Consider the following 12,345-nt stretch of genomic DNA (forward strand, 5'->3'; position numbering starts at 1 on the left):
TTCATTATATTGAAAATACATCTTATACAATTTATAATAAAATTTGTTGACTTGATAAGTTTTAAAATTCAGCCCTCAGGCTGATATGGGGCTTCTTGGGCTGATATGACATGGATTTTAGTATTTGATATTCTGTATTTATATGACTTTAGCTGATATTCTGTATTTATATGACTTTAGCTGATATTCTGTATTTATAAGACTTTAGCTGATATTCTGTATTTATATGACTTTAGCTGATATTCTGTATTTATATGACTTTAGCTGATAGCTGAAAAATAACAGCTATCAGTGTACTCTGATATCACAATCTCTGTTAATCATCACCCTGCACCGTCACAACAATTATATGCAGTAAAAATTTATCTTTAAAAAAACATTCACATTCCTATCATCAACAGATATGTAAATTGATATGAAGTCTCATTATTACATAATATTAATTCTTTTTTTTTTTTTGCAACACACAAGGAAATAAAATTATCAATAATGTATTTAATATCTAAGTTTTCTAAAACTGAAATTCTCTACATCAGAGTAAATTTAGCTTGAACACAATGTTCATATTTCTCCAATGTTGCACTTTATCAAATCAGCTTTTTTTTTATTTACCGGTACAGTTCTCTCCCTTTAACATAGCAGACAGCTTATATATGAGACACATATTTATCACTGTTTAGTGTGAACAATGCCACATAGTTTCAAGAGCCCCCACTTTAACAATTGTGCACCTCGTGACTTCTACAGAAGCTTGCTATATGTTACTTGATATGAGGATTTCAAATGCAGTTCAGAACATGTCTAATCTTTCCACAAACACTTCAAATAAAGCAAAATCCCTAACATACACGTCTCATCCATCTGGTAAAGCAAACTTACGAATCGGAACCTAGTTTTTCCATGAGGTAAAATTCTCGACGCAGCCATCTGAAAGGGAAAAATATTCTATAAAAAAACTTGAAAAAAAAAATAATCATAAAATTTCACTTTTAACCTCACCATCTTAATTATAAAAATCGTTTAAATTATTCGGAAATATTTTCTGAAATAATTATAAAAAAGTTTATATTAGACTCAAAAACATGAAATAGTGAACCTCTCTAGCTGTAGCTGGTATGTGGCTTCTTTGGCTGATCTTTCCAACCTCTGTAGTCCTACCTTCCAGGTCTGAAACTCATCAGCATTAGTGGCTGTAAAATAAATCAATGGGGAATCATTTGTATATTTACCAAAAGGTGGATTTTTTTAGATGGGGGATTATTACCCCCAGGAATTTATATGCCCACATGCCTTACACACTACTATCAGACAAAAAAGGTTTCAAAAAATTATTTAATTTTGGTTGAAAAATGAGCCTGACAGAGTTAAATAATTTGCTAAGTAAGTACTCATGATTTTTTGTTGATTAAATGCATTTTTACCTGTTTTAATAATATGGCTTCATATTGATCAAAATGTGTCAATATTAACATTTTTTTATTAATATAAAACTATTATAACAAACATGCATTAAGAAAGTCCAAAGCTGTTTATCATATAGTCTAGGATTGAAAATGAAGGCTGCATATTGACAAAATTTTCACCAACAAACTTCTGCTGCTGAAAGAGTTGGTTCAAAATGCTCATTAAATAAAAAATCTCCCATGATCAACTGTGTTTTATCACCGCACACTTGTTCTTTTTTCATGTTCATAACATGTTTTAAAAGACACACCAAAGACCATTCTGATTGGCTGCTTATACTGCTTATACCTATGATGACTCTAATTGGTTGCTTTTTAAGGATCTTTTTTCCAAGTTCATGCCTATAATGGCATAAAATGCAGGTACAGTGTATATTTGTAAACATCTACCATTACATTTTTATTCTTTGAACTTTTCCCTTCTATATTTCATATTGACTGATCACCATGGTATATTATGAGGGATGTACATACTAGTTAACTGGATAGGCAACTTTCTCAGCACCAAGTTTATTTTACCAAAATACACAAGTCCATGTTTGTATAATGGAAGAAATAAGTCCAATAACTAGTGCTAAATAGTAACCAGTTTTCTCAACCTCTCATTCCTTTTTTTTTTTTTTTTTCAAGAGACACTCGGCAAGCCTCATATATGTCTCTTGAAAATTAAAAAAAATTAAGGAACAAGAGTTTGAGAAAAACCAGTTACTAACTTGCACCAGTTATGGAACCTATATTTACAACATCCTTGTTTTTCTTTCCTTAGTGTGTAGATTATAATTTTCTATTTGTATTCCACTGATAGGCCTGTAAAAAGTTTTCCTCTTCACTAGCACAGCTGACTCCCACTGTTACAGTTATAGTTTTCAATCTTATTTGAGGTGTCACTCGAGACATTGTACCCGGGGGAATCATTATTTTATACCCTAGTTCCTTCACTTAATATCACTTGAAATGCAGTTATGACGGAGATCATTTATAAACTACTTGCATTTCCATAGACATACAGAGTCTTCAGTTGACAATATAATCAACTAAAATATTACTTAACTGGAAGCTTCTTGAAATACAAATCGGACCTGACATAATTAACAATGACCTATACTTATATCTATAACATACATTTACAGAAAGCAAAGTTCACCTCAGTACAGTAAAAATCAGTTATAAAGAACCTTAATTAAAGGAAATCTTTGTTAAAAGGATATTTTTATGAATCCATTGGGGGACTTTGCATTATGTTGCTTAAAAGACCTAAGAAATCTCAGCTATAAGGAAGCAAAATCTGAGGTCCCAGTGACTCCCTTATAACCGAGTTACTGTATACTGTATATTCATAATCATCATTAAAGGCTGCAGTGTGTAGGTCATTATAATTCATAAGCCTTTCCATAAAATATGCTGTTGCACTAACACACAAATTTTGTCTTATGATTATATTGTTATAAGTATTGTAAATAAGAGGCAGAAAATACAGAAGGTGAATTATTCTGTAAAGTTTACTGAATTTCTAGCTTTACAATTCTTATCAGTGACGAAATCATACTAATTAAGTGTTAAGTATAAAAAACAATGGTATTTATGACAGCATGAAGACTTCCGATGAATAAACTTTTTTTAATACACAATTTTGCCTGTACTTCTAAATCAGGGTGGGTGTCCTCCTTTAATGACCCCATCTATAATGTTTCAGGAAAGACCTAAACGCTCAGTTTATTTCACAAAACAAGCTAAATTAAAGTTGAAGGAAATGGGCCTTGTTTGAAGGTTGCATCATCTTAACAAACTTGACAGAACTTAATTGCATTCCCAATTTCCTCGTTACAAAATGGTGGGGGAAAAAATTTGAAGCCTAGCTTTGATCTTATTTTCTCTAGTCCTAATCAACCAATCATTTGATGAAGCAGCTGTAAAATCATCACCTATCAGCTTTAATTAAAGCACCATAAGAAAAAGCAAGAAAAAATGTAGCGTCGCCCAGTGGGACCCACACACTCTCTGTCCCGAGTTGCGAACACTAGAATTTGCCAATGCTTCCTCGATTTTCTTTCTAGGTCACGAGGTGCAGCCTTTTATCTGGCTGAACAATCCATACTGTCAACTCTGAAATCCACAAGAGATCAATAATTTTCCCAATATCTTGTTATCAATATCTTTGCATTAACCAATGCATTCCCAAGCTGCTTGGTTCTAACATTTGCAATATGCCTTCCAGCCCATAAATATTGTTCAGAAGTACAAACTCAGAATTATTTTATTTGCCTATTGGTTTTACACATATTTACACATATTCATGACAAATATATGACAATTAGAAAACTATAGTACACATTTTGCATAGAATAATGGTATTTTATATCCATGAGTTTATTTTTCTTTAACATCATATAATTTTGGCATTAGTGTCCTGTGACATATTGATTGGCTCTATAAAGTGCTGGATAAGAACTACACTTTTCAGTGTTTTTAATTAATATATTGTCTACAAATGCTTTTATATTCTTAATATATTCTGTAATCAGTATTTTAAATTAAATAAATATATCTGGTTGTCTTTTATACCTAAAGATTTTTTTTTGTTTCTAGCTACGGTTTTCATATTGTGTTTCTATTATGTAGGCCTATCTCACACAAAGCAGCAGAGGACATCCATTAAACTAGTCCTGTTATTTTTCATGGCTGCCTCCTGGTATTCTAAATATTTAAACATTAAATATATAAATTTCAGTGTTAAAATATACAGTCACAAACTACAGGTATTTTACAAATACCAAATAACTATGCAATGCATTTTAATGAGGGTCACCTAGCTTTTTTCACTGGCGGTGTATGTTTTTTTGTGTGTTTTTTTCCCTGGCATTTTCATAAGATAATTTACAGATTTCTTTCAAAGTGAAATGTCTTGCAGATTTTAATAAAGACTTAAACTTGTATACATTTAACATTTTAAGAATGTGAACATTATTTACTCATGCACTTATGGTGCCTAAAGATTCCCCTGTATAAAATTGATAAATATTTGTTTATCTAATTTATGATAACATTGTCAATACATGCACAGCGTCTATTATGATATCCAATTTCAATGTCCACGTTTATCTGTGTGTCAAGAAAGATATATTATGGGGCAAATAGAAGATCAAGGACAAAAAAGATTGCTCTGAATGCATGCCTTTTATTTATTTATTTACTTATTTATTTACTCTATTGGAGTGGGGGTGGGAGGGGGATGCGTCAAATGTTTGTCTTACCAAACAACTTTTCATTTGTAACCTCATTAAGCATTCTGGATATTAGAAAAAATATGCTAAATTTCTTCCTCTTCATTGGCAAAAAATGTAGGTCATATAATTTTTTCCCTTCACAACAGAGAAAAAAAACATCATCACTTCTAATGACACTAGATTATACTCCCTGAGGACTCTGCATTCCCTGTTTTCCTAATTCTTTTGATTCTGAGGAATTAAACAAAGCCTCTTTTTGCAATTGGAAACTTTATAACCTAGCTATATTCCTGGAAATTGGTGGTAGCTATGCATATCTCTCACGATCGCTTTCATTCAACATGTGACTTTGTAACTTCTAAACATGTCCTTGTTCAAAAATATACATGTAGTCTGTTTTTCAGAAAATGGACCAATTATACAATGTAATTCTATGTGGCTTTTGACCCACAAGTACTGCTAATAAAATTAACCATCAGACATTCAAATAAATTAAACTTAACAGAATTTTTAAAAAGTGACAATTATTACAATTCATCAAGCATGCAAACTGAAATTCCTTTAAAAATGGCATTTCTAGTACATGTAATTTCCAAGAAATACTGCACACAAGCCACACTGCATGTATGTAAATATTTGCCTACTATTATGTTACAGAAAAACAATGAACCCAATCCCTTTTCCCTATCCCTCCCCCGCTAATCAGTGTACAGTAAATGTCAGCCATATCCCAAAACACATAGGAGGCCTTTGTCAATTTCCTTTGTAATTATTCACATCAACAAGGTTTATAGGTATCCGCTCATCCAGTGGCTTTACTGAAGTCAAAGCCTGAAAAATTTGTCTAACCTGAAAGTTGAACAAGACAGTGAAAGAAAAGGCCTGGAATGAGCCACAGTGCTCAAGAGTAAGAATTAGATTTTTAAATCAGGTTTCACCCTCTTTTATTTATTTGTTTGTAAATCTTTTTTGCTCCTCTGGGGGCCCATATTGGACTAATAAAATCTTCTATTCATAAGAAAAGATTTTCATCCAATATCATGGCCCAATCTCGATAGCCCCATCATGACCAAGGGGTTATGACATATTTGAATCCGTACAACATGGGAATGCATCAATATTGATATGCTCTAGGGAAGAAGATTTTTAAGACTAAAATCCCTGAGTTCAAAAATTAAAAAAAATCACGCAACTTGGTGCTTTTCCTGGAAAGAATTTTTTATGTTTGATTCCAGTGTAAAATCATGGCTCAACCCTAACCCTACCGACTTTAAAATCTACACTGCATCATTTAAATCTCACATAAATTTCACCTTTTCTGTTCCTGTGGTTCTTGAGATTTTTAAATTATCCTCTCCTTGCCTTATATTGATTTTCTCCCCTTGGAAGAAGGGCATATTGGCCCTTCAATTGAAAAATTTCAGCCCCCCGTTACCCAAAGATGCTTTGTGCCATTATTAAATTTTTCCCTGTGGTTCTAGTGAAGAATTTAACAAGAGGCCTGTGGGCCATAATGCTCACCTGAGTAACTTTAACCCTACTATTCTGAAGATTCTAAAAAGATTTTCCTCCTTTATATTCCCATGAAACTATATGACCCAAATTATAGCCCATCCTAACTTTAAGGGGTCTCTGAATAAACACAACAATGGGTTGTTTCATTATCAATATAACATGGCCTTGCAGTTATGAAGAGAAAAATTCTGTTCCTGTATTCATGTGTTATGTAAGATTTGATCCAAATTTAAGCTAACACTAATCCAGGGCCTATAATTTAAAAAAAAATTATCCACAGAAATTGGACATGATTGCAAATTAATGGTTCTATAGTGGTTCTTGAGAGGATTTTTGAAAATTTTTCTGATATACTCCAACTTAAATGTAAAACTTGGTTCCCCTACTGTTGCCCTGCCCTTCCTCCAGTGTCATGATTTGGAAAATTTACAATCCAGGGTTGTCCCTAAGAATTGAAATAGGAGGGGACATTAAAAAGTAGAAAAGGATCTGGGGTTCCTCCCCTAACAGGGGGTTGAGTCAACAGACCCACAGACAAACACTTACAGATGCCAGAAAATGAATGATAAGAAAAGCTAACTTGAGCTTATAGCTCAGGTGAGCTAATAGGGGTACTGAGTGGGGTTTAAAGTTTAACTGCAGCAGCTCATAAAGGTATGGTATATGTGGAAAATAGTGTTCCATTTCACAGTGTAATTTGAAACACTGTTACATGTATGACATCAATAACAACTAAGAAACCTTAACTGGCATTGTATAAGCAAACTGATCTTCTAAAAGGAAAGATTTATGTATTGAAACGTATCATATGTTTGGAAAATACAAAATCTTTCTAATTTATATAATCTATATTGTAATGTATAAACACTCATATTTCATACACAAGTCCAACAAAACTGTACTAAAATGCATTTTTTCATGTTGTTGGGCTTCATATACTGCGGTTTCATTAATTTTCCTAGGGATCAAATTTCTTTGTTTAGAAAAAATAAAATTTGCTGATATTTAAATTCTTGGACCCTGGACGACTAGAACTTTACCCTATTCTATCATTAATAATAAAATTTGTATTTTGTTGACATCTAATCTCATGGTCTTGCTCTACAAAAACAACAAAATTTAATTTAATATAAGGTTTATTTATACATGTAATTGCTACATACAAACTCTCAAACCTTAATACTACTAGCATTATAAATCTTAGAGCAGATGAACTTTTTAGTGTCTTGTCTACAGGTATTTAGCTGCTAACCAGATATATATTGAAGTCTATCAGAGGTTAAGCGGTCTTTACTGTATCAATGATTTATGAAATTTTGAACATGTCCACACCTAGGTAATTTCGACAATTTTCTAATCTTGACATATATATGTATATATATATATATATATATATATATATATATATATATATATATATATATATATATATATATATCGCAGTCCCAAGAACAATATTGATTTACCCGTTGACCATGATATGTTTATATCTGGTTAGTTAGCCACTCTGTTAAGCATGTAACTATTTTTCAGTTGGTCGCTTCTTGTGTGTTAACCCCAAGTATCTCAATTGTGAAAAAATTCACACCCTTCCAAACTTAATGCTGTGGATGCACCAATTCCATTATTTGCAAGAATGATAAGGTATGATAAAAACGTCCAAAAACCATCACTACGGTAGAAACTTGTACAGTCACATACTGTAGACATACCGGTACATTTATACGTGTGGGATTTATTTATGACATGTATGTGGTCAGTATTTTTCTGCGTAAATTTTCCACAGAGTACTACTTTAATTCATTAAGGATATATAATGCCAATTCAAGAAATTTTCTACTCATGGACTGAACAGAAATTGTGATTCTGCAGAATTATGACCAAGTACAGTGACAGTACTTCCCCTTTATATCATGCTTACGCCCAAAAGTAACTGTTCTAAGAAGAGAGTGATTCCCCTCTATGCTGAAAACTAGCTGATAAAAGTATGAACAGTTCTGTGTCCTTCCAGAAGATAAAACTTACCAACAACAGATAATGTCTTGAGTTTGAAGTCATTTCCATAGAAAATAACAAAACAGAGAGATGGGTCATGTCTCCGGGCTTCCTCTGGCCACCGGTCAAAGTCTTTACTGTTTCTACCATCCCTTACTTCACGGACTTCTCGTAGGTTCACTGAAATGTAAATATTCATAATCAACATCAAAGTTTATTTATTCTGACAAGCATTAATAGCTGCACTTAGATATCAAAATGAAAATGTCATAATATGTACCAAGTAACATTGAAAGTGATGTTTGAGTTCATTCTGTTTCACAAAATATGAGGGTGGCATCCACATGCAGCTTGTTTTACTTTGTGTTTCATTAATAACATGAAAGCAACCAATCACTTTTAACAATGAGCGGGAGCTTACACAACAATGCTTAGATTTTTCCTAGTGAGTTTTAATATTATCTAGTATTTAGGCATGTTGTCGATTGGAGGTGGGAAGGAGTAGTTAAATTAAATTCATGTAAAACAATATAAACATTATTTATAAATATTTACACTTGCCAATGTCAAAAATGTCAATAAAAACTAGAGGTACTGTGAGCACTGAGCTCAGAAAATGAAACCATGCCTCCCATATGATTATAATAGCAAAGTCCATGTTTTGCTATGGGAGACCCAAAATAAGTGTCAGAACAAAAAGTGCACAATGACACTATGAATTTTAAGAATCTCTGAAAGTATCATTAAATTTTACTCACTGGTATAGGAGGAATTGCAGATAAGAGATGGGTACCTCTTAATATTATAGAAAGAATGGCAGTGTCCATGTTTTGCTATGGGAAACCCGAAATATGTGTCTGATCAAAAAGTAAAATAGGAGGTCACAATGGCACTATTTAACAAAGATTCTGTGAAAGACTAATAAATTTCATACAGTGGTATAAGAGGAGTTGCTAATAAGAGATGGGTACCCCAAAGCGTAATGGACAGACGGAGATACAGACAGACGGATGGACAGACACCCACATCACTATATATCCCACTGCTTTTCAAGTGGGGGGTATAAAAATGACAGTAAAGCATTAATGAGGCATAATAATGTCAATTTTAAAATTAGATCCTTAGAATCCCGCTGTTCTTGAGAACATGATTTTTAAACACTTACCGATGTAAAACTTTGATCCCCTAATGTGGCCCCACCCTACCCCTGAAGGTCATAATTTGAACAAATTTGAATCTTCACTACTTGAGGATGTTTGCACATTTATATCACTCATCATGACCTTGCTGTTCTTGAGAAAATTTTTGTGTTAAAACATTTTTCCTCTATATCCCCTTTTAAATTTCAATCAACTAGTGCAGCCCCACCCCCTCCTGGGGAAAATGATTTGAAAAAAAATTGAATCTGCACATCCTGAGGATACTTGTCTCTAGGTCAGTGGTTCTTGAGAATATTTTTTAAATGAACCCACCAAATTTTCACTTTTCTTAACTTGAAAAAGGGGGTGGTCTTTCTTTGAAAACTTGAATTATTACCTTATTCAAACAAGGACGCTTTAAGGCAAGTTTGGTTAAATTTGGCCCAAAGGTTCTAGAGAAGTTGAAAATGTGAAAAGTTAAAAAGATTAACAGAGAGTACAAGACAAAGAGACATACAGAGAGAAGCCAGGCACTCTTCAATCAGAAAAGCCTTTGGCCCTGGTGGGTTGAATGGCTACACAAAGTGAGATATGGATCAAATTTCATTGATACTTTTTAAATTCTTTGAAGTGGAATTTCACAAATTTTAAGGCAATAATTTTGGCAAATTTTATAAGACTTGAGGGAATAAGGATAGTCAATGAAAAGCGCACTTCATTAAGTATATTCAGGCCATTAAATCATGGAACATATTTGATGTAAAATCTGTATATTGTGCTAAAATGGTTCCAAAATCAAACAATCTGAAAATGTCCCATAGGATCATCTCACCAGAGTGCCATCTTTTACAAATTTTTTATAGTCTTACAGGCGTGTAAATTTTTTACTTAAATATAACTATGATCGTTGGGTTTGCTCAATTTCTGTTTTAGGTATAAATGCCTACCATAGCCACTATATTTGAGCATTCAAGCATCTTTATCATTACAAAGTACTGAAATTTGATTCAGCTCTGCACACATTGTGACAAGTTATTTGAAATTGTATAAAGAAAGAAGCCTGAGGAAATAACAATTTTTAAAATAAACTGTAATGCAGCCCCATTTTACCATGGTTTCTCACAAGTAACTTTAAATTTTGAGTAAATAGGAAAGCTTGAGAATGCTAAAATCCAGTACTGGGAAATTGAACTATGCAGAGATGTGACTTTACTTATGTAAACATGAATCCACATGTTGCATGCCAGCATAAAACAACAAACTCAATTGCTTGGATATAAAATCAGGGCCCTTTCAATCAAAAAATGTCTAGGTGTAAAATATATACACCAAAAGAAAAAAAATATCATCAAGCAAAATATAAAATGCTAATCATTTTATCAATTCTGCAATACAAACTTTGCTATCTTTAGTAATAATACTGCATTACAAGACTAAAACTTAAATGTTCGTTTGTGAAATTTTCAAAGACAACAAGTTTTTACGCAAGTATTTACACAAGATGGATATGAACATATACATATTTTAGTGCACAAAAGAAAACATCAAGAATTCAAGATGTAATGTCAAGATTAAATACTCAGGATGCACATTTGTGTACAGGGTTATCTAACTTATCACTGTACTTTCACTATGTTCAAGGAAATATGCTAAATGCAGAATCTAGAATGCAAGGTCAACATTACAATTATCAAACTGCAAAGGTTTCTATAAATCTTTTTATTTTAAGAGGAAAAACCTTAACACAAAAAATTTGTTAGAAAGATGGAAGGACTGACAGACACCTCCATGGACCCTACATGTCCCCTCCTTCTATACCCCTCCCATATACTCTATTATTTCCTCCCATATACACTACTCCCTCCTCCAATTCACACAGTTCCCTCCTCCCATATATACTCTTCCCTGCAATATACACTACTACCTTCTCCCATATACACTGTTCCCTCCCATATACACTATTCCCTCCTCCCATATACACTGATCCCTCCCATATACACTACTCCCTCCTCCAATTCACTCTTTTCCCTCCACCCACATAAACTGCTCCCCCTCCCATATACACTTTCAATTCCTCCAATTCACAATATTCCCTCCTCCTATATACACGGCTCTGTCATACAATATAAGCTGATCCCTCCACCCATATACACTGCTCCCTCCTCCCATATACACTACTTCCTCCTTCCACATACACTACTCCCTCCTCCCATATACACTGATCCCTCCTCCAATATACACTACTCCCTCCTTCCATATACAAATCTCCCTCCAGTCCATTTTTTAAAGATTAACAATATATATATATATATATATATATATATATAGGCCCCTAAAATAAAATTCCTTCAAAATTTATTGGCCTTGTTAGTTTTGTGCTTGCAGACTGACTGGAATTTTATACACTACTAGTATGGTATAAACTATTTCTCTAAGCCTATATTATAATGGCAAGCATCAATAACTGGTATTGTCAGTGTTTTGTTTTATCAATAAAGAGGCCCTCAGCTTATTTGGAGAATGAGACATCACAAAAGAACTTAAATAGGTGCATGCAGGATGGTTATTTTAATTATATGATACTACAGGAACTCATTAAATTGCCAAAAAGTTCAAATCTTTTACTCTGATATATATATAGTTCTAAATAAAATATTCTTCAAAAGTTGTCAATCCTGCTGAAAAGTTTTCTTAATGTCTATGGTTTATGCCAACAGGATTATTTAATTGAAAATTAAGTGCCTTATCTATCATATACTTGTGTACATCTAAACAGACTATTTTGCTGATAGTTTCTCACCTTTGACTTAGTCAAAAGAGCAGGTGATTTGGGGGGCAAATACCACCTGCCACAATATTCATATTTCATATGTATTAGATACAAGCTTTTTCTTGAAAACTGTATGTTTTTATTCATTTTCATAGAATTCCACAGTTAATCTTGGAAAGGGGGGGGGGGGTAGAAGGTTAACATTTTTAACATGTTTAAGTGATGACTCAAAATTTGCA

At 33.0% G+C, this 12,345-nt stretch overlaps 1 protein-coding gene across 5 annotated transcripts in view; it reads right to left on the reverse strand.

Annotated features, from left to right (window-relative positions):
* The window catches only part of LOC133206266 (1-phosphatidylinositol 4,5-bisphosphate phosphodiesterase gamma-1-like), a 39,892-nt gene that overhangs the window by 26,988 nt on the left and 559 nt on the right, over positions 1–12,345 (reverse strand). For all 5 annotated transcript variants that reach the window (XM_061342215.1, XM_061342217.1, XM_061342214.1 and 2 more), the window contains exons 2-4: positions 8,228–8,377; positions 1,097–1,190; positions 880–927 (exon numbers count right to left, since the gene is read on the reverse strand). In XM_061342215.1, the coding sequence (XP_061198199.1) occupies positions 880–927; positions 1,097–1,190; positions 8,228–8,377 (292 nt within the window). The remainder of the gene's footprint in view (positions 1–879; positions 928–1,096; positions 1,191–8,227; positions 8,378–12,345) is intronic.

This window comes from Saccostrea echinata, unplaced genomic scaffold, assembly GCF_033153115.1.
Source record: "Saccostrea echinata isolate AGI-Se365-2 ecotype Australia unplaced genomic scaffold, CSIRO_AGI_Sech_v1 ptg000054l, whole genome shotgun sequence".
In the NCBI taxonomy this organism is placed as follows: domain Eukaryota; kingdom Metazoa; phylum Mollusca; class Bivalvia; order Ostreida; family Ostreidae; genus Saccostrea; species Saccostrea echinata.